This window comes from Nelumbo nucifera, chromosome 1 (genome assembly GCF_055504915.1).
Source record: "Nelumbo nucifera cultivar China Antique chromosome 1, China Antique-T2T, whole genome shotgun sequence".
Classification (NCBI taxonomy): Eukaryota; Viridiplantae; Streptophyta; class Magnoliopsida; order Proteales; family Nelumbonaceae; genus Nelumbo; species Nelumbo nucifera.
In genome coordinates this window covers 205,126,265-205,149,307 of record NC_142649.1, presented here as the reverse complement: position 1 = coordinate 205,149,307, position 23,043 = coordinate 205,126,265, and the positions used below count along the sequence as shown (strand labels likewise).

Here is a 23,043-nt window from a genome sequence, read left to right as displayed (position 1 = left end):
TTAAGGAAATGATATTTTCTATGGATAGATCCAAATCTCCATGTCATGGCAGGTTCACAATGGCTTTCCATCAAGATTGTTGGGATGTGTTGAAAGTTGATTTGTAGGTCTTTATTGAATTCTTGAGTGGTGTGATTAATTGGGGCTCAATTTCGCCTTTATTGCTCTAATTCCAAAAAGAGCTGATGTAGTGAGTCCAAAAGATTTCAGACGGATCAGTTCGGTAAATAACTTGTATAAAATCATTGCTAAGGTGTTGTTACGAAGAATCAAGGTTTTTCTTCCTTTCTTAATCTCTCCTTCTCAACGTGCTTTTGTAAAGGGAGGGCAAATTACAGATCAAATTTTAATTGCTAATGAAAGTGTTGAAGATTTCAAGGGGTCTGGCAAGAATGGTTTGGTGTGTAAATTGGACTTGATTGATTTGGGATTCTTCATGTTTTACACCCAACTAGGTTTCGTGATTGGTGGTATAAATGGATTTTAGAGTGCATTTGGACTTACCACTACACTATTTTGGTGATTGGAACTGTGGTGGGTCCCCTCTCCCCCTTCTTGTTTACATTAATAGTCGGCGTTCTTGGTAGGATAATCTCTAGGAATGATGCTAGAAATCTAATAAGAGGTTGGAGAGTAGGCAGAGAGGAGATTCCTATCACTCACTTGCAGTTTGCTGATGATACAATTCTCTTATGTGATGGTGGTGAACTTAGTTGGGTGTAAAACATGAAGATGATTGTTACTATTTTTGAGAGAATGTGAAATTCTAAAAATCAATTGGGATAAGAGTTGCATTGTGGGGTTGAATATGGAGGATATGGGAATTCCAGAGGCAGCAGTAATCTTGGAATGCATGGTTTCTCAATGGTCAATGAATTATATGTAGGAATGCCTTTGGGGGATACTCCTAGAGGTAGCAACTTTTGGAATCTGGTAATAGAGAGATTTAATAAAAAGTTGGCTTCCTGGAAGAAAAATTACTTACTCTAGCCAACTTGCTAGTTTATTTCTTGTCAATGTTTAGAATTCTAGAAGGGATTAGCAAGAGGTTAGAAAAGATGATGAGGGATTTCTTGTGGGAGCCAGGGGAGGAGAAAAAGGACCATAGACTGAGTTGGGATGTGGTTAGGAAAAGCAAAATATTTTGTGGGCTTGGTTTAAGGAATATTCAGGAAAGGAATGTTGCTTGCTAGCTAAGTGGCTCTGGAGGTTGCAAATTGATAGAGGCAAGTTGTGGGCAAAAGTAATCATTAGTATTCATGGGATTGCAGTTGATGGTTGGGATGCTGGAGTGTTGTCTAGGGCAACAAGAGCTTCACCTTGGAAGGATATTCATGGTATTCTGTCTTCATTTCTGTCTCATATCAGGTATAATCCTTATTCTTGTAACCTTGTAAAATTTTGGGATCACATCTGGTTAGGCAACTCACCTCTAAAAGAGCAACTCTCCTCCCTTTTTGCAATTTCTAACCGAAGAGGTGCGACTATTTCTTCTTTTGTGGTTCCGTCCAGTGCAAGTTCAGGGCTTGATTGAGACTTGGGGCTCAGAAGAGGATTGCATAACTTTGAATTAGATAGTGCCTTATCTTTGCTCCAAGATCTTGAGAGGGTTTTCTCCAAAGAAAGAGACCTAAGTGGTGTTTATCCCCTCATTGGTGTCTACTGTGTAGGGCTGATGGTGAGTCCTACCATCACTTATTAATCTCCTGCCCCTTAGTATCTTTAATTTGGGACTGATTTCTTTCCTTTGTTTGGGTGTAGGTGAAACCCCGTGTCAAATATACAAAACCTGTTTCACCCTTCTTTTGTTAGCTGGTACAAGAAGAGGGGACAAACTTTATGGAGGCGTATCAGGGCTGCAGTATGTTGGAAAATATGGGACAAGAGAAAGTAGAGAACCTTTGCAGAAATAGGTAGGGATGTTCCAGTGTTTGAAAAGCACAAGGCGCATGGGTCAATTTGCACCCGAGGCACAAGGCAAGGTGTGCGCCTTTTTAAGTAAAGCGCAAAAATAAACAAATGCTAAAAATTAAAAAAAAATCAAACAATTATTAATATAATATTAATAAAAGTATGAACTTAAATTTTAAAATAAATGTTTTAAAAAACCTATTATCTAAAATTAAAATACATAAACATAACATGTAAAGCATGCTCAAATGAGAATTTAAAAATAAAACCAAACATATAAAACATTTTCAATCATATAAAACCCACTCTCTTTTTTTTCTCAATTACATTACTTCAAGTAGCTAATGTGACATATTACATTCTTGATTCTACGAGCCGCCTTTGTGCCACACCCCTGGGGCGGAGCCCTTAGCCCATCCGCTCGACTCAAAAAAAGCAAAAAGGCATCAAATTTTCAAAAGGTGTGCACCTGGGTTGAGGCGCAAGGCACACCAGGCGTGCACCTTTTGAAAGGGTTGCATCTAGGACCTGGCGAGGGGCCTACCCTAAAATGTGCCTCGCATGTGCGCCTAGGCGTGCCTGAGGCGTTCCTTTTAAATCACTAGGATGTTCCAATTGAAGTCATAATAGTGAGTGGTCTATTGTGTGAAACATTAAAATTATTTGAGGATATTTCTGCTACAGATTTGTTGAAAAATTGGAAGGTTGTGGCTGATTGTGCTCCTAATAAGGTTGAATCAAGGCCAATTTGGTCTCCTACCAGTGGTTTTATTAAACCAAACTTTGATGATGGCAGTGAAGGAAATCCGGGGGCCCCTCAGGAATTGGAGAAGTTTTCAGAAATGGGGAAGGAAGAATAATCGGCCTTTTCTCAGGACTGATTGGTGTGGGAGACTCTTTGATGGGTGAAATTTTAGCTGCTTTGGAAGGGGTTAAGGAGATGAATATTCGAAAATTGATAATTGAAAGGGATTCAAAGTTGGTTATCATCTGGCTACAAAAGGAAGAGGATCTGGGTTGGTGAGACTACATTAATGAAAACAGAAGGTTTAAATGGTAACACAGGGAATGGAAGGGAGCCTGATTTGGGTGAAAAAAGATGCTAATTGTTTTGCCAATGCACTAGCCAAAGAAGGGGTAGGAAGAAGCCAATTATTTTGGGCTTTGTTGTAACCTTTTGAATTTATTTGGGGATAGTTAGGAGAGTTTATCTCTCCCTTCTCTTTGTACTTCTCTAATTCAGTTTTTTTTTAATCAATTATAGTGAATTGTATTAAGATTATGAAAATTACAAAGCAAGGGAGCTAAACAATCTTAACTCCTGAATACAACCAGTAAACACCAAAAGTAAAGCAATTACAACACAGCCCAAAGCAAGGGAGCTAGACCATCTGCCAATGAGTTTGCACTTCTCTTTACCCATGTGCATTGAATTTCAATCTACTTAGCCACTTAAATTTCCTATTTTCATTGTTATAATTCCAAAGCCTAGAGTTGTCTTCTTTTAGCCAGTTCACCACAACTTCATAATCTCCTTCTATCATCAACTTATTAATATGCATGTCCTTGACCCTTTGTACCCCTTCAAGAGCTGCTAGTATCTCAACCCTCAATGAATCTCTCACCCTTATTGGACCAGAAAACATAGATAACAGATTCCCTTTCTCATCTCTTATTGCTCCCCCTATTCTGGATGGCCTTGGATTACCCACAATGTTGCCATCAAAATTTAGTTTATTAAAACCGTGAGGTGGAGTAATCCAACAAGAGCTTGAGGCCTTCTTAATTCTGTGATCTCCTTCTAGTTTCTTAGCAACTCATCAATTAAGAATTCTGCAAACAAGGCCAAAGTTTTCAACCAATGTATCACCCTAATATGGATGACCTCCAAAATTACTTCCAGGCTGCTCTCCTTTTTTGAAAAATCCTTGAATTTCTCCTCCCAAACAGTCCAACAAACTGTAGCCCTAATACATCTCCACATAATCTTAGCCCTTTTTGTTGGCCAGTTAGGTATGGAAGTGAATAAGCTTTGCACATTCAAAGGGGGGGTCCACCTGCACCCAAACAAAGAAGTAAACCATTCCCAAATGACTTTAGTAAACTGATAGTAAATTAGTAAATGATATCTAGACTCACCATCAGCTTTACAAAGGGCACACCAGTGGGGAGACAAAAAGCTATTGGGTCTTTTTCTTTGAAGTAAATCTCCTCTATTAACTCTTTCTAGAAAGGCTTCCCAACAGAAACTCCCAACCTTTGGAGGTATAGGATGACATCACACCTCTTTAACAGGGAAGGGCAATCCAACAGAAGAAGGTTGTATTAGGGATTTGAAGAAAGAAGCACAGGTGAAAGAACACGAGGGAGTGAGTGTCCAAATTCTACTATCTGCCTTTGTTGGCTCTAGAAAGACCCCTTCAAGAATGGATAACAAGGATAAAATACAGTCTAACTCTGTGTCCCTGATTTCTCTTCTCAAACCCAAGTTCTAGTTGAACCCAGAAGATGAGTTAGAAGGTACAAGGAAGGAAGAAACCGGTTCATTTTTAAGTGTGGAGAGAGCAAAAAGACTCGAGAATTGGTCTTTTAAAGAAGAATCCCCAACCCAAACATGTTCTCAAAAATTAATGAGGTTGCTTGAGTGCAAGTCATACCTAATCCATGGAGAAAACAAGGGCAAAATAGCTTGAATAGCTTTCCATGGAGATGCTCTTGTAGTCCTTGCCAGAATCCCATCCATTGTTTGCAACCCCATGAATACTACCCACTATCTTCACCCAAAGTTTTTCTTTCTCCAATGAGAATCTCCACAGCCATTTCCCTAGTAGTGCCAAATTCCTATTTCTTATGTTCCCAATACCCAAACCTCCTGCCATCTTGCTCCTACACACAATCTCTCACCTAGCCTTATGGTCCTTCTTCTCCTCCCCCGGCTCCTAGAGAAAGTCTCTCATTAGTTTTTCTAATCTACTAGCCACCCTAACCGGAATCTTAAAGACTGGCAAAAAGTAGACAGGAAGGTTAGCTAATGTTGACCTGATTAGAGTGATTCTCCCTCTTAGAGACAAATAATTCTTCTTCCAAGTTGCAAGTCTCTTTTCAAACCTCTTCACAACTGGAACCCAAAACTCATTTTTCTGAGGATTATCTCCCAATGGCAAACCAAGGTAGTTTAAGGGCCAATTAGATACTACACACTCCAAAATGTCTGCACACTCAGACACCTCCCCCTCCCCCCATATGAACTCCAACTATACAACTCTTTTCAAAATTCACTTTAAGGTTTGACATTTGCTCAAAGAGTTGTATAGTGAGCTTCAGGTTTCTAATCTTATTGAGATCCCCTCCTTCACAAAAAAGTATTGTGTCATTTGCAAATTGCAAGTGTGTGAGTGATACATTCTCCCTTCCAACTCTCCAACCTCTTATTAAATCCCTGGAATTTGCTCTAGAAATTAATTTCCCCAAAACTTCTGCAACCAAAGTAAATAAGAAAGGGGAAAGGTGATCTCCTTGTCTAATCCCTCTCAAAGCTGGAAAGAAGTCTACCACTGTCCCATTCACCAATATAGAGTAATGGCAATTCCTGATGCAGCCCATCACCCACTTGCATCACTTGTCTCCAAACCCAAAGTTGATCATCACCTTTAACGGGAAAAACCAATCAACCAAGTCATAAGCCTTTTCCAAATCTAATTTGCAAACCACCCCTTTTTTCTTGGATTTCTTGAAATCCTCCAAACTCTCATTTGCTATAAGTATCCAATTTGTTATCTGCCTCCCCTTCAAAAAAGCTCCTTGGTTATTTGCTATGATTGCTGAGAGCACCTTCCTAATTCTAATGGATAGCACTTTAGTGATGATCTTATAAAGGTTGTTAACTAGGCTGATCAACCTATAGTCCCTCGAGTGATTTGCATTTATTTTTTTGGGAACCAAGGCAATGAATGTGGAATTTTGCCCAGGGTTAGTCACTCCTCTAGAATGAAATTCATCAAAAAACAGCCTTAGGTCCTCTTTTAATATCTCCCAATAATCCTGATAAAAAGCCATCGTAAAACCATCTGGGCTTGGTGCCTTTGATATATCCATAGAGAACACTGCCTCCTTTATCTCTTCCAAGTTGAATTTCCTTCCCAACCATTCCCTATTATCCTCTAGTTGCAATGTTGGCCATTCCAACCCCTCAAGCCACACCCTATTGTTTAGGGGTCTTCTAAAAATAGACTTAAAATGATCTGCAAAGGCCCCTGCAATTTCTCTTTGATTGGAAACTGTTGCCCCTTCATTCTCCGGACTTGAGATATAATTCCTTCTTCTTCCATGTGCCACAACATTGAAAAAACTTGGTATTCCTATCCCCCTCTTTCAGCCACTTATACAGTACACCTTGACTTTTGTCTCCAACTTATTTCCTCCTAATGAAGATAGTCCTCTAACTGTTTGCGCAATTTCCATCTTTTCTCCTTATCTTCTTCTGTAAGACAACCCCTCCCTTCCTTGCTATCTAGGACCTCAATTTGTGCAGTCACAATTTGCTTCCTTTCCTCTTAGTCTCCCAAACTCTAAGAGATTCAAATCCTTGATTCTAACATTTAGATATTGGAACTTTTTGTGAAACCACATTCCACTCCATTCCATTGTTGGATTGCTCTCTAACCACCATTCTTTGACTTTCTTGATGAATCCTAGGTGTCCTAACCACATGTTTTCAAATCTAAAAGAAGCAGAACCTACATTTCTTACCTCCTCCTTACAAATTATAATAGGCCAGTGTCGGATGTCACCCTTGGAAGTGCTCTAGAGTTCAAATTCCCCCAATGTTCTTCCCAGTCATTTGAAAATAAGAATTTGTCCAACTTGGAGCAAATCGGAGTCACTTGGAGATTGGACCAAGTAAAACAACTATGTGACAATGGGATCTCTTTAAGTTTGTAGGCATCCACAAATTGATTAAATTTCCTCATACTCGTGGTCGACCTCTGCCTAGGACTATTTGTTTCTTCCAAGAATCTGATTACATTGAAATCACCTCCTAAACACCAATGCCCTTCCCACAATCCCCTAATATCAGCCAGTTCTTCCCATAACTTCCTCTTCTCTCAATAATCATTTGGTCCATAGACATTGGTTAATACCCATTTGAATCCATCCTCCACTTGTCTAAACTTCAAGGAGACTAAAAATTGGTCTATCAACTCCTCCCTACCTACAAGTACTTCCTTCTTCCACATTGTCACAACACCTCCTGCACGTCTCTAGGAAGGCAGAGTCGCCCAACTAATCCCCTTATCTCTCCATTCACTCCTTGCCCACTTAATGTCAAAATCTGCTCTTTTGGTCTCTTGCAATCTGTGTTTTAAAAGCACATGGTGCAAAAAAAGTGCAAGGGCCAATTTGCACATGAGGCGCACGCCTTTTTAAGCAAGGCACAAAATTACAAAAAAAAAAGTCAGAAAATTCAAAAAAATGCCAAAAATTTTAAAAGAATGCAAAAAATTCAAAAAATATTAAACATAATGTTAATAAAAAATATAAACTTAAATTTTAAAATAAATGTTTTAAAAAACCTATTATCTAAAATTAAAATACATATAACATAACATGTAAAGTGTATTCAATATAAAAACAAACATATAAAGCATTTTCAAGCATGTAAAACCCACAATCTCTTTTTCTCCTTAATTGCATTGTTTCAAGTAGGGAATGTGATGTAAAACACATTGCATTCTTGATTCTATTAGTTGCCTTTGTACCACACCCCTCGAGGCAAGCCCGAACAAGTCTATGTTAGGGTTTAAAGTCCTTATTTCTCACATAAAAAATAATGATTCTATAACTTTCGTTGCCTTTTAAGAAGATATTTTATTGCAATGAATGAATGAACAACATTAGCAAATAGGGGGGTTCTCCGAGCAAATAGGGGTGATTTGGCAGCTGAGGAACGAATTTAGGTGCTTTCAATGGCTTTCAAAAGATATGAATGCACAAATTAGATGGGTCAGAAGATCTGCTAACAGCTTGGTGGATCAAGGGGTTTAGAGATAACAGATGTTTCTAGGCACACATGTAATATAGTTGGGGGATTAGTGGGTGGTATTGGTACCGAGGGGTTGTATTGGGACTTTCTTCTTGTTTGAGGGTCTGGGTAAGATTTGGATCTTTCCTTAGATGTATTTAGATGTATGTAGGTGTGGGTAAGGTTTGGGATCAACTAAATACATTATTTAAATTTGTCTTTTGGCAGTTGGGTTTAAAGAAAATTTATTGTGGACAGATTACTTGCATCAAGTCAAACTTGAATGCCAATTAACCCACATACAATGGCAATATCACCTACATGTGATGGAAAATAAACTCAATAAAATTTCTAACTTTGTATTAAATAACCTTGTTCTTACAAGGTTTTTTTAAACAGGAGTCCCACAAAGAAAATTAAAAGAAACAGAAGAATGAAGAAGTAGAAAACTAGGACTTGATAGAATTAATTTGAACTGCATGAATCATATAAATTGTAAGATTCTTGAATTCAATCACAAGATTCAAACAGTAATCATAAGCTTCTTGCAGAAAAGAATTCACATGTAAGGTTCAAATTGAACCCCTTCAGATTCACAGTTTTGAACATTGAGTTGTATTGTAAACATATGATTTTGATGACTACAACGTTGGCCTATTCTTGGCTAATGATTTTTTCTTATTGAGTTGAAAATGTTTTCAATACAACACATCTAAGAGAAAAAGGGGGTAGTTGGGATATTTTCATTTTTGTAGTTTCTTTGTGATTTGTTATGCAGGATTGCTGAGAAGGAACTTGTTAGTTAGTGTTTCCTTTTAGGTTAAAACCAAATGCTTTAATTTCTGTGTTTGCCTCATATAGGTTAAAACCAAATGCTTCAATTCCTAGTGTTTTTACAGAATATTATTTCTAACTAGATTATATTTGTTTTACCACAATTATGCTCTTTTGTGATTTTGCTACATTTTGTTTTTATTTTACACAATAACTTCAGTCTTATATTTCTTTCTTGGAATAAATTTTCAGGGCATAGGATTCCTTAATGATCCGCGCAGGCTCAATGTTGCTCTTACACGAGCTCGCTATGGTATTGTTATCTTGGGAAATCCTAAAGTCTTGAGCAAACAGCCATTGTGGAATAGTTTATTGACCCACTACAAGGTACCATATCTTTTTTCTTCTGAATAATGCTATCTCTTGTCTGTCATGTAATTGGTTTCCCATTTCAAGTAACTTGAGGAGGGCATTGCGTTACTTGAGAAGCTGAATGTGCCTATCTGTTAGACTGTGACAATTTGAGTGAGTAGGTGTTATTTTCTGTCAAATGTTGTATCCTTGTGTTGTCCATTCAGAGAATGCTTAGCTTAATGTGGAACAAGAAGGGTTTTTGCAATTGAACAGTTTTTTTTTTTTTGAGAGAGAGAGAAGGTAAAGTGTAATTGTTTTATTTATATATATATATATTTGCAATTGATTAGTGTTATTGACCTCTTTATGAGAAGCCACATAATTGGTTAGGCGTCAGCAGAATAACATTATATTCAGCATGATACAGACACACAAATTCAATTGGGGTATAAAGTGGTTGAGTATGATTTATTTGTTGACAGCCATACCTGTTCTAGTTCTACATTATGCTCAACTTTCTTTAAGTGTGCTTGTAAGTGATAAAGGCTTTACTAATCCCACCTTTTATAATAGGGAAGAGTCGATCACAATAGGCCTCTCCCTCTCATAAAACCTGAATATAAAAGGAAACTGATTTGTATTGGGAAACTGAAACTGGCTTGCAATAGGAAACTAATACTGGCTTCTACAGAAACTTAAAACTTAGACTTTTACTAGTACTGTTAACCATAAAGCTGTTTATTCATAAAAAAAAATATAAAGCTATTTATTAAAACAGATATTTAATTGGCTGGCCAATTACTGGTTAATGGGCTGTCCCTCTCCATTCCTCTTTCTCCTTCATGCACCAGATGTGCCCATGCCCAGGCACCTAGGCCTAGGCCCGGCGGGATCAACCCAAGTGTGTGCCTTTGTTAAATTATGCACTTTTTGTACTTTTTTAAACATGGTGACTGGCCCAGGGGCTCCTAGAATCCCCTTTTGTTAAGGAGCTTCTTCGAGGGAGCTCCTTCCTTCAGAAACAGAATTAAGAGAGAGGGAAAGAAGAGAAATAGGGAAGGGAATAAGTTGGTTATGATTTTTTCTGAGCATTCTGTTCTACCTGTAGGCCTTATATAGGCTTTCTCACTTATCAGCTCATCATTACCACGAGCTATGCATGTGGGTGGTCACGACGTGGCCTGTGGTTGTAAGCAAAACGCAGTGGGGGTTTGTAAAGCTTTGCATGGGCTGCTACTGGTGCTGCATGGGCTTCACGACCTGTGCGGGCCTGGGTTTCCTGAACAGTATGGGCCCAGTGATCTGATGGTGGGTTATCCGCCTGGGATCTACCATATTGTTCATTTCATTCTTCCTAATGCAGGACATTTTATAAAAGATAGGGAAATAAAACTAAAGTATGAAACAAATTTTGAGTACAGATTAAGAATTTAAGACCCTAGCATGTACTAATTTGGGCTTGCCTCTAGGGGCTCAATAAAAAGTAGCTTGTAGAATTAGAGTAATGTGATTGGGAAATAAATAAAGAGATTGAAAGTTTCACATGTTTGAATTGTTGAGTGCTTGTATACGTTTATGTTTATGTATTTTTATTCGAGCTAATAGGCTTTTTAAAACATTTAGTTTAAAATTTAAGTATGCATTTTTTAATTAATATTATTTTTTAATATTTTTCAATGTTTTGATTTTTTTTTTTGCATTTTTATGTTTTTTTTTGAAAATTTTAAAAAATTTGCACCTTACTTCAAAAAGGTGTCCGCCCTGACTCCTGCCTCGCACCATGTGCCTCAGGCACAAAAAAGCTCCTTGCACTTTTAAAACACTGGGATGCATCCCCTTCTCAATAAAGTTTTCAGCAATGTTTTCATTATCTTTTTTTTTTTTTTTGAGAGAGAGAGAGAAGGTAAAGTAATTATTTATAATAAAAGGTATAATGTAAGCACAGATTACAAGTATTTCAAAAAAATCGACATGTGCAGTATTTTCATTATCTAAGGGATGTACCTGTCTTACCTAGGTTGTAATATGATTTATCCAATCAACTGACCCCTTGACTTTTTGTGTGAGTAATATATATTGAATAAGCTCTTTATATTTATAATCTGCTAAACATTTGATTACAGGAACATGAGTGCCTGGTGGAAGGACCTTTAAATAATTTGAAGCAGAGTATGGTCCAGTTTCAAAAGCCAAAAAAGGTATTGCATCTCTCAAATGGTCTTGCTCTGTGATTGGCAGTAGTGTATTGAAAAATTTTGAGATTGTGTTAAGGTATCTCCATATGATGATATGAAAACAGATCTACAACGACCGCAGACTTTTCTTTGGTAATGGCCCAGGGGTTGTGCCAAATGATAACTTTGGGTCCATTGGTTCATCTAGCTCAAATTCTGATAAAAGAGGCAACCGCTCTAAAGGTGTTTTATTTGCTTTATATTGTTTAAACCACAGAGATTTTAGGAGCATATTAATTGTTTGTGCATACTGTAGTTAAACTCTAGCATTATCAAAGAATCTGTAAATTCAAATTTTGTTTGTCCTCAATGTGTATCTAGTGCTAAGTTTCTACCCAAACAATATGCATCAACTTATTTTAGGTCCTCTTTCCTGAAATCCAGGTTCTTATATGCCATTTGGTGCACCCAATGGAACCCAAAAGCCTGGTGTCCATCCAGCTGGATTTCCTGTTCCCCGAATTCCTCTTCCACCATTTCCTGGTGGTCCACATTCACAGCCTTATGCAATTCCAACTCGTGGGGCTGTTCATGGACCAATTGGAGCTGTTCCACAGGTCCCTCAAGCAGGTAGCAGGGGTTTTGGGGCTGGGCGTGGTAATGCGGGTGGTCCTATTGGTGGTCACCTCTCACATCAGCAAGGTTCCCAACAAAGCATCGGTGGTCTGGGGTCTACTTTCAATTTTCCTTCTCTGGACAATCCGAATAGCCAGCCTTCAGTTGGTGGTCCATTATCTCAATCTGGACTTATGACCCAGGTTGGTAGCATTATTTTTCATGTTTCCTTTTTTCTAATGTTAAAATGTCCTGATATTGTCATGTTACACTTGATAGGTGCCGGTTCAAGGACTAAGCCAGACATTCCGTGACGGGTTTTCTATTGGAGGCATGTCACAGGTACAGATTCCGTATTGGTTTCGAGTTTTTTATATATGGTTGATATTCTTTATTCTCATTTATTGACAATCTATCTCATATGACAATCAATTAGGATTTCTTGGGTGATGACTTCAAAAGCCAGGGATCACATGTCGCATACAACACCGCAAACTTCTCCACCCAGGTACAACTTTGAGGATTAATTGTCCTTTCTATGTTTGCTACACTGGTTTATGCTCAAGGTACTAGGTTTCTATCATCTAAATTACTTAGCATGGGACCTTCAAAATGATCTGCAATAGCTACATCAAGCTTCCAAAGATTGGTTAGTAAGTCTAAGAGGGAAAATTTACCAACCAGATGTATGTGGTAAGGTGGTCATTGTGATAGTGATCACCACAGAACTATGAAATTGAGTCTTATAGTTGGAACCTGAGTTGGAAAATAACTATTACTGTTAAGTGACTGCATTGACACATTACCTGTCAACGTTATTTATATTGCTGAAATTGCCAATTCTGCCTTCTTATGTAATGTGATACATTTTTATTGTTTAGGCTTCTCAAAGTGGATATGGTGTTGATTATGTTACACAAGGAACACAAGGTGGTTTCCCAGGAAGCTTTCTAAACCAGAATTCACAGGCTGGATACTCTCATTTGGGTACTGGAAATGATTTCATATCTCAGGTTTGTTTAAGCTCTCTTTCCTTTTTTTATCTTCATTTTGCATCCTTTTTCTAATTTTCTTGGCTTGTCTTTAGTTTACTTGCTTGGTTTTCTTATACTTTGCTTCTTCCAATGCCTCATGGATTGCAGGGTCTATTTACCCAGGTTGGGTTCAATGACCCTTCACAAGATGATACCTCTCAGGCACACTTTAGTGTGGGTGCTCCTAACCCACTTCAATCCCAGGTTTTGTTTGATAGTACTATTGATGATATTTGGTCCATTGGATTTAGTTTCTGGTGGCTAAAATTTTGTTTTACTTCCACAGGACATGATGAATCCTCTTTACTCTCAGTCTTTTACCCAGTACAACACACAGCCACTAAGCCTGCAGGTGCCACAGCAGCAGCAGGGTCAGGGCTCACAGAATCAGAAGCTCCATTACAATGGCTGAGAGGCCATGAGGCCTTACAGTGTTGGGTTATGCTCTTTGCATTCAGCAACTTGGTTGTGCTGACGTGTCTGCCACTTATCTGCACTTGTGTGTGGAAGAGATCATTTTTGAGGTTGTTTGCTTCTCTCCATAACACTTGTGGTTGGCTTTGGAATGTGAGTTCATGAATGGTCATGGGTTTTTGACTCCTGAGCAGCATGGGAAGCACAGCCAAAGCTGAGAAAAGGATAACCCCAGTTCCCCCTTGAAGTTTTATGTTGTTTTAAGAGTAATTATTCAGAGGAGGGAGCATCACATGGCATAGATGGTTGAAGGGTTTTGGTCTGGGTTGGTTCATTGTTCATTTAGAAATGGCTGGTTACAGGTGATCTTAGTATATATACAGGGAAATGCTGACTGAGACCTCCTGAGGAAGCACCACATACATATTGGCCTCGTCAGCCTCCCACGTCTAACAAAGCACAGCTCCAATTACAAGTTTTGTACAGCCGCAGGGAGTGGTAGCCTCGTCCTATGTGCCTATGTGATCTGTCGTATATATATTTTTGCTAACGATTTCACTCCTCGGAATGTGATCAGGATGATGACTTTCAGTCTTTAGAGTTGTTATATGGGGCAAAGCCACTGCAACCCAATAGAGTATGCTGCATGATGTTTTGTGGTAAATATAACATGTAATGTGATTCTTTTCTTTTGCTGTTCCTACTAAATTTCTAAGCGGGTGCAATTACAATACTCGTTTTGAAATTGTGGTTCGCATAGGTCAGGTGGTTTAGGATAGCGTCAGTCTACGTTTTGTTGCTTTTTACTCCTTTTGGTTGTGGGGTGTTAAAAATTGGATACAATGGAAAGAGAGATGCACAACGTGTGAACTGCTTTATTACCCTATGTATGAATGTCACCTTATTTGTTGCTAATTGATGACATTAACACAGATTGGTTGAGAGAAATTTTAAGGAAAGAAAATGGGGTTTTCTATTAAGGGAGAATGTCCGTTTTGCTTCTCCAACACAGTGAACTGTTTTCATCAGTAAACTTCCAAAAAATTAATAAATAAATAAAGTGGACAAATATAATTTACCTTCGATTTTTGTTTTCTTATTTCAATTCCCATTTCAGAAAATGTTGAGAAGATTTTCAGTATGGCAAAGAGAACCAGAAAGCAAGGTTCAAAGAATTAACACGTATCGGCCCATATCGGCTGATGCATATTGTTTTGGGAGCTTCTCGATATGCTTTTACAGAAGGTGTATCGTGGTTCTGACCGGTTCAGGGGTGGAGTAGTTTTAAATCAGCCTCCCAGAATTTGTTTTGAAAAAAATTAAAAAAAAAAGGTTTAAAAATATGCCTCTACCGGTACTGGCATACCGGATTTTGAACCTTGCCAGAAAGACAATTTTTAACACGTTATGTGTTTTGGATATGCACGATACAGTCAACAATGAAAAGAAAAAATTCAGAGGGCTAAGAAGGGATATGAAAGTTTCTTTCAGCAGCTGGTGCAAGCTAGCGACTCCTTTGCTGGGCACAATTGTAAGGGAAGGGAGCGTTTAATGGGAGAGATAAGTCATTTTATCTCACTGTAATATATCATTAGTACCTTCAAGTTTTTTTGACAATTGTCAAGAACCTCCTTGCCATAAACGTCTGTCAAGGGAGAGACAAAAAAAAAAAAACTATTTTACTTATTATTCTTTACATTTTCAAAATAAGAGAAAAAAGAGAGAACACACGTTGACACGGCACGTGCCGTGTTAGTCCGTGGGCTGTCACTCTCCCCTGAGGTAATTTGGGGGCCAGCCCGGCACGGCCCATGGCCCAGGCCCGTGTGAGCTTGTGTCATGTTGCAGGCCGGATTGGCCCATGGGTCGAGCCTTGGGCCAAATTGGGCCATGCATCGGGCCAAAACTATTTATTTAAAAAAGCTTGACAAAAAACTTAAAACTTTAATTTTATATGAATTTTGATATATACAATTGCTTATATATACAATAATTAAATAAATTAATATAATAAAATTAAAAAATATTTATTTTATTAATATATTATTATATAATAGTAATTTATATAATATTATATAAATATATATAATATATATGGATCGTCACAACCCGCTAAAACCCTAGACCCAGCATGGCTCATACGATCATGCATCATGCCAGGCCTGACATGGCCTGCGAAAACAGAATCTTTATGTATAACCACCCCTTTTCAACCTCTGTTAAGCTTCGTCTCCGCTCTCAGCTCCTCCATGCGTTTGGTATCTGTCACTTTCTCTCTCTATCTCTACGATTTTTTTATTTTTTCTTTCCTTTTTCTAGAGCAACCTGAACTCATTTATGGAAGAAAGAGGTAGGGTCTTAGAGAGTTAGAATACCCTTAAATTTCTTGTATCAAACTCTAATCTCGGTGAGTGTTCAAACAAAAAGATGGAGATATATTTTAATTCATCTTTTTTATCTGGCCTTTGTAACTAATGGAGAAATAGCCTCTTGTTCATTGGACCGACCAGGGTCCCGTAGATCAGGGCGGAGGTTCTCAAAGAGATTTTTCTAATCAACGACAATTCTGACCTGTACTGTACCTATACAACAACAACAATTTGTTCCTCATCGAAGGCTTATGCTGTGCTGAATAATCCAACGACATCTTTTCTACTACTTTGTTTTTCTCTGTCGCCTACTTCTCCACCGGTGGTGAATGTCAACGAACACGAACAGTCAGGCTTCAAGAGATAAGATGGAAGCTTTCTGGATTTTCTTGCGCTTCGGACTTCAACTTTGTAGCAGCAGCTGAAGAAGTTCATCCCCAAATGGAGCTTCAACTTATTCTACCTTGAATCCTTGAATCTCCGATGCTCATGTTTTCAGACAAGCTTCTGTGTTGGACCCGAGTTGCAGAGCCTAGAGCTATTTTCAATCTGGTGGACCAATCCATAGTTGGTTGCCCCTTTCCGTATAAATGAAACTCGAAGGTGTTGTTTCGTAGCAGCAGCCGAAGAACCATATCTCGATTTACAAGTTGAAGACAGAGGTTCGCTTCTCAGGTTCAGATCTTCCATTAACGATCCAAAGCAAAGTTTGGTGAGGTGGGTTGAGTTCAATGTAGCAACTGGACCGGAATCGCCTGCGAAAACCGGACTAGGAGAGTCGTTTCCATCAATCTCAGATCATTCAATCTCTCGAGACTGATCGATTCCAGTTTGTGCCAATTAGAGCTTTGTCCTCCAACATCCTCTCCGCTCCTCTCTGCTTTATGAAACCTACCGAGGGTTCTCGTTGTCTCGATCTTTTCTAAATGAAAGGAAAGCATAGGAAGAAATCAGAATACAGATAGGCCTCTGTCTCTCTCCTTCACTGCCTTAAACGAAGACAGGATTTTAATGCTTTATTGAAAACTTTGTTACTGACACAAAACCTAACCTTTTGGTCCTTTCTTTCCTCCCTCCCTTCCCATTTCTGGTCTTCGGCAACGTGGGAAGCCAATATATCTAGAGACCAGTCAGAGGTTAACCAAGACGGTGTTCTCACCGTTAGAGCTTGTTTTAATAGAACTGGTTGTTGGCCTTTTGTGTTTCTGTGGTGGTGGTCGAACTGGGGTGGTTGAGGTCTGTTTTTTTCTGGGTATTAGGCGAGATGTTATTACAAGGGAGTTCGGAGACGGAAATGGGGAAATGGGTGTCGTAGCTCGGGTTACGGCACGGAAAGGACCGATGTCATCGGTGGCATTTCTCAGTGATTTTTCACCGTTTTGTTGCCTGGTATCACGAGGGTCCCTGTTCATGACCAGCCCTAAGACAGAAACGGCGATTCTCGGCCCTGTTCAACGACAATTTAGGGTCGAACAGAGCCCGAAGACACCACCATTTTCTCATCGATTTGCAGTCCTGTTCATGATCGATTCGCACCGAATAGCGGCACCAGCGCAGGTGTACGTCCGGCACCAACGCCACCGCCAGCGCAGGGGAGCCGAATCAGCGGCCAAAAGGGATACATGATACAATGCATGAAGGTACTTTAACTGGTTAAGTTTTCATTTGTTGCTGTGGAGACTTGGGACAGATGCTGAATTTCACTAGACTTTGGGGGTTATGGGTTTAGGGAGCATTCGAAATGCAGTTTTATATAAAAATTATAAAGTGAGGTTAATAGTAGAGAATAATGGCTTAAATACATGTGTTAACGACGTGGCTAATGTGAAATCGAAGGTGATTGCAATTACCAAATTCAGAGCTCGATTTTAACAGTTGCTGAAACCATCCCTTAATTTTTGGTAACTGCAATCATCTCCAATTTTCTGATACAGTTGCACGAAGGAATGAAAATATCCACCAATCACCATGAAGTTAATATTGAGGCTGGTTTTTATAGTAAAAACAAGAGTAAATTGCTGAAAATTCCTCTGAACTTTTATAATTGCAATCATCTCTTATGAACTTTTTGACACAGTAGTAAACTTTTTTTGTTAAAATCCTTTAATAAGAGGTACGAAAATGTCCAAAATAATCATGCAGTTACTATTGAGTTTGGTTTCTAAAATAAAAACAACACAAACTTTATGAACAAAAAAAGATAATTTAAGTTGTGATTTTGCCTTTGAGTGATTGATACGAATGGCAAATTTGAAAAATAAATCAATTTCGGAAAAAAAAAAGATTGGAAGGGATTGAGGCAGCAATTGATATGAAGAGAAAATTTGAACCAAAACCCTTTTGGTCAAAAATAACTGCATGGGTATTTTGTACATTTTTGTGCCTCTTGTTAGAGGATTCTAACAGAGGGGGTCTACTTGCAACTTTGTAAAAAACTTCATGGGAGGTGATTGCAATTACCAAACTTCAAGAGAAGTTTGAGCAACGGTGAAAAACTTTAGGAGAGGTTTTAGCAATTAAGCCTAAAAACAATACAAATTTTATCAACAAAAAAAAAAGAGAGTTTAAAGTTGCAGATTTACCTTTAAGCAATTGATATGAAGGGCAAATTTAGAAAATAAATCAATTTTAGAAAAGAAATTGGAAGGGCTTGAATTTGCCATTGATATGAAGAGAATTTAGAAAGTAAATATTTTGATCAAAAATAACTGTGGGCATTTTGGATATTTTCATGCCTTTTGTTTAGTGGAGGTTATTGCTATTATCAAACTTGAGGGGAAATCTCAGCAATGATCAAAAATTTCAGGGGAGGTTTTAGCAATTTACACTTTTTTATTGGAAATAAGTAAAGACAATGATTGGGGTGTTACCATCATATTATACACGATATGTATAAGTAAGCATACAATTTTTATTTATTTATCTATGTATATAACTTTTTAAGTTTTATATGTGTGTGTTTTATATTTGTACAAGTGCAACATATACATAAGAAAAATTACAATAAATGCATTCATTATAACTTTATATATATTGGAGTATATTTTTTAGGGAAAATCTATGGTACTGGAAAATCATTGTATTAGAAGAGCTTTAACCAATCAAAGCACCCCCCCCCCCTTGAATTTTGATGAACACCACTTGATTGGTCATCCTTTTTATGATACCAATTGATTGGTTGTAAGTTTTTTTGGTATCATAGTTGAACCCTATTTTTTAACTTGAAAATATATTTTCTTAATTTTAACTTTGTGATTTATTTTATGTTTAAAATCTTTTTTACTAAATAAAATAGGTTTTTCAATTAATTAATAAACTAGCGGAAGGGCCCTGCTTCGTAGGGGCTGGAATGGAATTTTAACATTGCTATTTGTTGTATTAAAAAAGACAATAGTTTCTTAATAAGAATTTTGCAATTATAAGTACTCAAATCTTGAAATTCATATAAAGACTTAAAAGAGATCATCATGTGCTTGTTTTTTAAATATTGCTTCAGCAAAGCATCTTATATAAAAGAATACGATCATACCGTGATAGTTTTGAGTTATACTTCATAGTTGTCCTTTGTTTCACACCAAGAACTCCCAGTTGACTTGGACAGTAGAACTGTTCGACCTGGGAACCGTCCAAGCAACCAATTCCATTTTACCCCAAACCTGGTCATTGGCCAAAAATCGTTGTATCAGTCAATGACCCATTGACTCGGGCAGTTTAACTGTCGACCCATTCAACGGTTTTTTGTCATTTTTATTTTTAAATATTTTTTATTTTTTATTTTTTGTTGTCATAACGGACCATCTGTTCGAACTAGACGGTCGAACCATCGACCTGGAAACCAGTGGCCAAAATGGTTCTATTTTCGGGTCATTTTTCCTAGGTGTCAATAATTAGACAAAGTAACTTTGTAGTTGTAGTCATGGGAAGGGTGGGCATTGCAAGGGATTCCAAAATCTTGAAAATTAAATCCAAAGTGACCTTAAACACATAAAAAATTCGTGGTAAATCCACCAAATTGAAAAAACCAAGAAAAAAAACTAGAAAATTGAGTCCAAAGTTCCACTTTGAGACGGAACTAAACATACATGCAATCAAAGAAAGAGACAAAGCTGTCTTGTAAGAAAATAAAAAAAAAATGCACAAGAAAACCCAAAGAAAAAACAAAAGGTAATAAATAAAATGGTGATAAACCCTATACCGTTTTGGAGGATCTTAAAGAAGAAGACCAAATACAAAAAATAAAAAGAAAACAAAAACAAAAGCAAAAAATGAAAAAAAAATGAATATACTACACACGCTCGAATAAAGCCCACAGTAGAAGAAACCTTTGAATAGTGAAAATCCAAAAGCATAAAAACCATGGTTTTCGAACCGTCGCTGACCCGGACGGATGGACATTTCGGCCTGGGAACCATCCAGGAAACCGGTTCCGTTTTACCCCAATCCTGGTCCCTGGCCAAAAACAGTTGAGTAGTCAACGATCCATTGACCCAAGTGGTCGAACCGTTAACTCGTTGACTCGTTCAATTTTTTTGGCCATCTTTTTTATTTTTTTATTTTTGTTGTCAAAACGGGCCATTTGTTCGAACCGGACGGTCGAACCATCGACCTGAAAACCGATGGCTAAAACGGTTCCATTTTCGGGTCGTATGAGTCACACGCTCGAATTAGACCCATTCACGAGCCGGGATTTGAGCCCAACTTTATGCTATCTCAAGCTCAAGCTTTAGGCCGGGCCCATTAAAATTTTGACAAAAGCCAAGCCCGAGCCCGACCCATGAACAGGTCTAGCTCAAATGACATAACATGTATGATACTACTTAATGGACCTCACACTCAATTTTTTTCCTGTAATTTTTGTTGTCAGAATGGGTCATCTGTTCGAATCAGACGATTGAATCGTCGACCCGAAAACCGATGGCTAGAACAGTTCCATAAATTTTTTCTTGTAATTTTTTGTTGTCAGAATGGGCCATCCGTTTGAACTGAACGATCGAACCGTTGACCCAAAAACCGGTGGCCATAACGGTTCTATTTTGGGGTCGTATGAGTCACACGCTCCAATGACACAACACATATGATACTACTTAATGGATCTCACACACTCAATTTTTTGCCTATAATTTTTATTGTCAGAATGGACCATCCATTCAAATCGGACGATCGAACCGTTGGTTGTCAGATCGTTATTAACAATATTTAGCAATAATAGTAAGTAATTATAATATTTTATTAAATAATCATTAATGATAGTTTTAATAATATTATTTAGTTATTTTTAATATAACAGTAAATATTAAATTTATGAATAGGATTTTTTAACAATAATTCATTAAATTAATAATTACCAAAATTAAATTAAATTAACAGTATTTATTAGTAATAGTCAGTAAGTATAATATTTTATTAAATAATCAATAACAATACTTTTAATAACATTTGTAATTATTTTTAATATAACAATAGTTACTAAACTTATTAATAACAGTATTTATAAAACCAGGTTACTAAATTTATTAACAGTATTTATAATTTTAATTTAAAGTAAATATCTAGTTATTAGCAATATTTATAATAACAATAATTATTAATTATAATCATTAATTATATATTTATTAAATTACTATATTAATCCGTAATTATTAAAAGCGGATTAAAATAAATAGATAGCAGTAATTAAATTAATTTACTTATAATGGTTAGTAATTATAATTGATAAATTTAATAAATAATTAAATTAATTCCATTTGGCGAAAGGGGAGACCACCCCTTTTTTATCATATACAATTTCATGGAAACTGAATGGCTTGTAAGCAAGAATGCATAAAAAAAAAAAGATTCACAATTTTGTTTGACTTTAATATATTAATAATTTCTATTTTGCTTTTTATTTTCATGATTTAAAGATGAATCATAATCCCATTGTTATGAATCATGAGAAGGAAATCAAGCTAAATGTGGAATGTTGCTGGCAAAGTTGCACTTGTGTTATTGTACCAAGTAATAGAACCAGAATACGAGCAAGCAACGCTGATGCCCCCATTATCCCAATGGATTGGTTCGGACTATCGCCAATGTGATTAGAGAGATTAGACCAGCTCGCCACAACTTTCCTCGGGCGAAACTCAAAAGCAATAGTAAGTCGCAGAGATGACCATTCGAGGATCTCAGCAGGCTCAGCTGATTTTTCATCCTTACTTGCCGCTTTCGGAAACAAATTATTTTACCAAAATAAAATAAGGGGTAAATTGCTGAAAGCCTGAAACCTCCTCTTAAGTTTAATAAGTACAATCACCTCCTTTGAACTTTTTAATACAGTTATAAGTAAGTCCCTTCTAGTAGAATTTTCTAAAAAAAATCATAAAAATATCCAAAATACCCAAATAATTACTATTGAGACTGCAGTTTTATGAATAATAAAAAAAAAAGAAAAATTAAAATTACAGCTTTACCTTTGAGTGATTGATATCAAAATCAATTTCAGAAAAGTGATTGAAAGGATTTGGGATAGTGATTATTATAAAGAGAAAATTTGGAAGCATGGGTATTTGAGACATTTTTATGCCTTTTTCAGACAAATCTAATAAAGGGGTTCTCTACTTGAAATTATCCAGAATTCAGGAATGTACTCTTTCGGTAAATATAAATACTGTAGTTCAGAGCCGATGGTTCCAAACCAATTATTAATCGGTTCTATGAACCAGAACAAAATCAATTCTTAATCAGGATAGGCGAACTGGCATTTTATAGTTTCATTGGCGAAAGAGTTGAAGTTCGAAATTCTTTAGAAAAATTTAAATCAACATAAAAATACATACATGGAAAGTAAGGTGAAAACAAAGTGGTAGATGATATATTTCTCCGCCTCCAACTGGCATGGTTGAAAGCATCAATACACCTCTATTGGTACTTTGAATTATACTCCTTTTGTTTTTTAGTTCTTTTTAATTTTAATTATATATTATTTAAAAAAAATGAATTCCGATAACTAACTGTAAACAAATATATCAGAAATCAAAAAATACGATTCATACACCCAATATGGGGTGTATTGTATTTGTATCGAAATTTTGACCATTGGCAAATGGTAAGCAATTTCGATATATGTCGGATGAATGCTACTCTTCAAGGGATCCATATGCGAGTTGTAGTCCAATATCCAGTGTTGAGTGTATCAATGGAATTTTCCGATAGAATATTGTTTTTATACATGCCATATGGAAATGAATTGATATGAATGTAAACGCAAATTCTACTTCACTTTTGCTGGGGGAAATTTTATTTGCTTGGCCACTGGTACTGTAAAGTTGCATAGTAAAGCTGCATATTACTCGACTTAAAAAGTATTGTAAACATTTTCTGGCACTCCTTCCTTCCTT

At 37.0% G+C, this 23,043-nt stretch overlaps 1 protein-coding gene across 3 annotated transcripts in view; it reads left to right on the top strand.

Annotated features, from left to right (window-relative positions):
• Positions 1–14,246, top strand: part of LOC104609870 (regulator of nonsense transcripts 1 homolog) — a 48,773-nt gene extending 34,527 nt beyond the window's left edge. The window contains exons 21-29 of one of the 3 annotated variants that reach the window (XM_010276285.3): positions 8,960–9,094; positions 11,185–11,259; positions 11,361–11,478; positions 11,680–12,053; positions 12,130–12,192; positions 12,287–12,358; positions 12,732–12,863; positions 12,993–13,088; positions 13,171–14,246. In XM_010276285.3, the coding sequence (XP_010274587.1) occupies positions 8,960–9,094; positions 11,185–11,259; positions 11,361–11,478; positions 11,680–12,053; positions 12,130–12,192; positions 12,287–12,358; positions 12,732–12,863; positions 12,993–13,088; positions 13,171–13,296 (1,191 nt within the window). In that variant the 3' untranslated portion in view covers positions 13,297–14,246. The remainder of the gene's footprint in view (positions 1–8,959; positions 9,095–11,184; positions 11,260–11,360; positions 11,479–11,679; positions 12,054–12,129; positions 12,193–12,286; positions 12,359–12,731; positions 12,864–12,992; positions 13,089–13,170) is intronic. The other 2 variants (XM_010276286.3, XR_016080974.1) reach the window with 2 other exon arrangements.
• Positions 14,247–23,043: the final 8,797 nt, after the last annotated feature.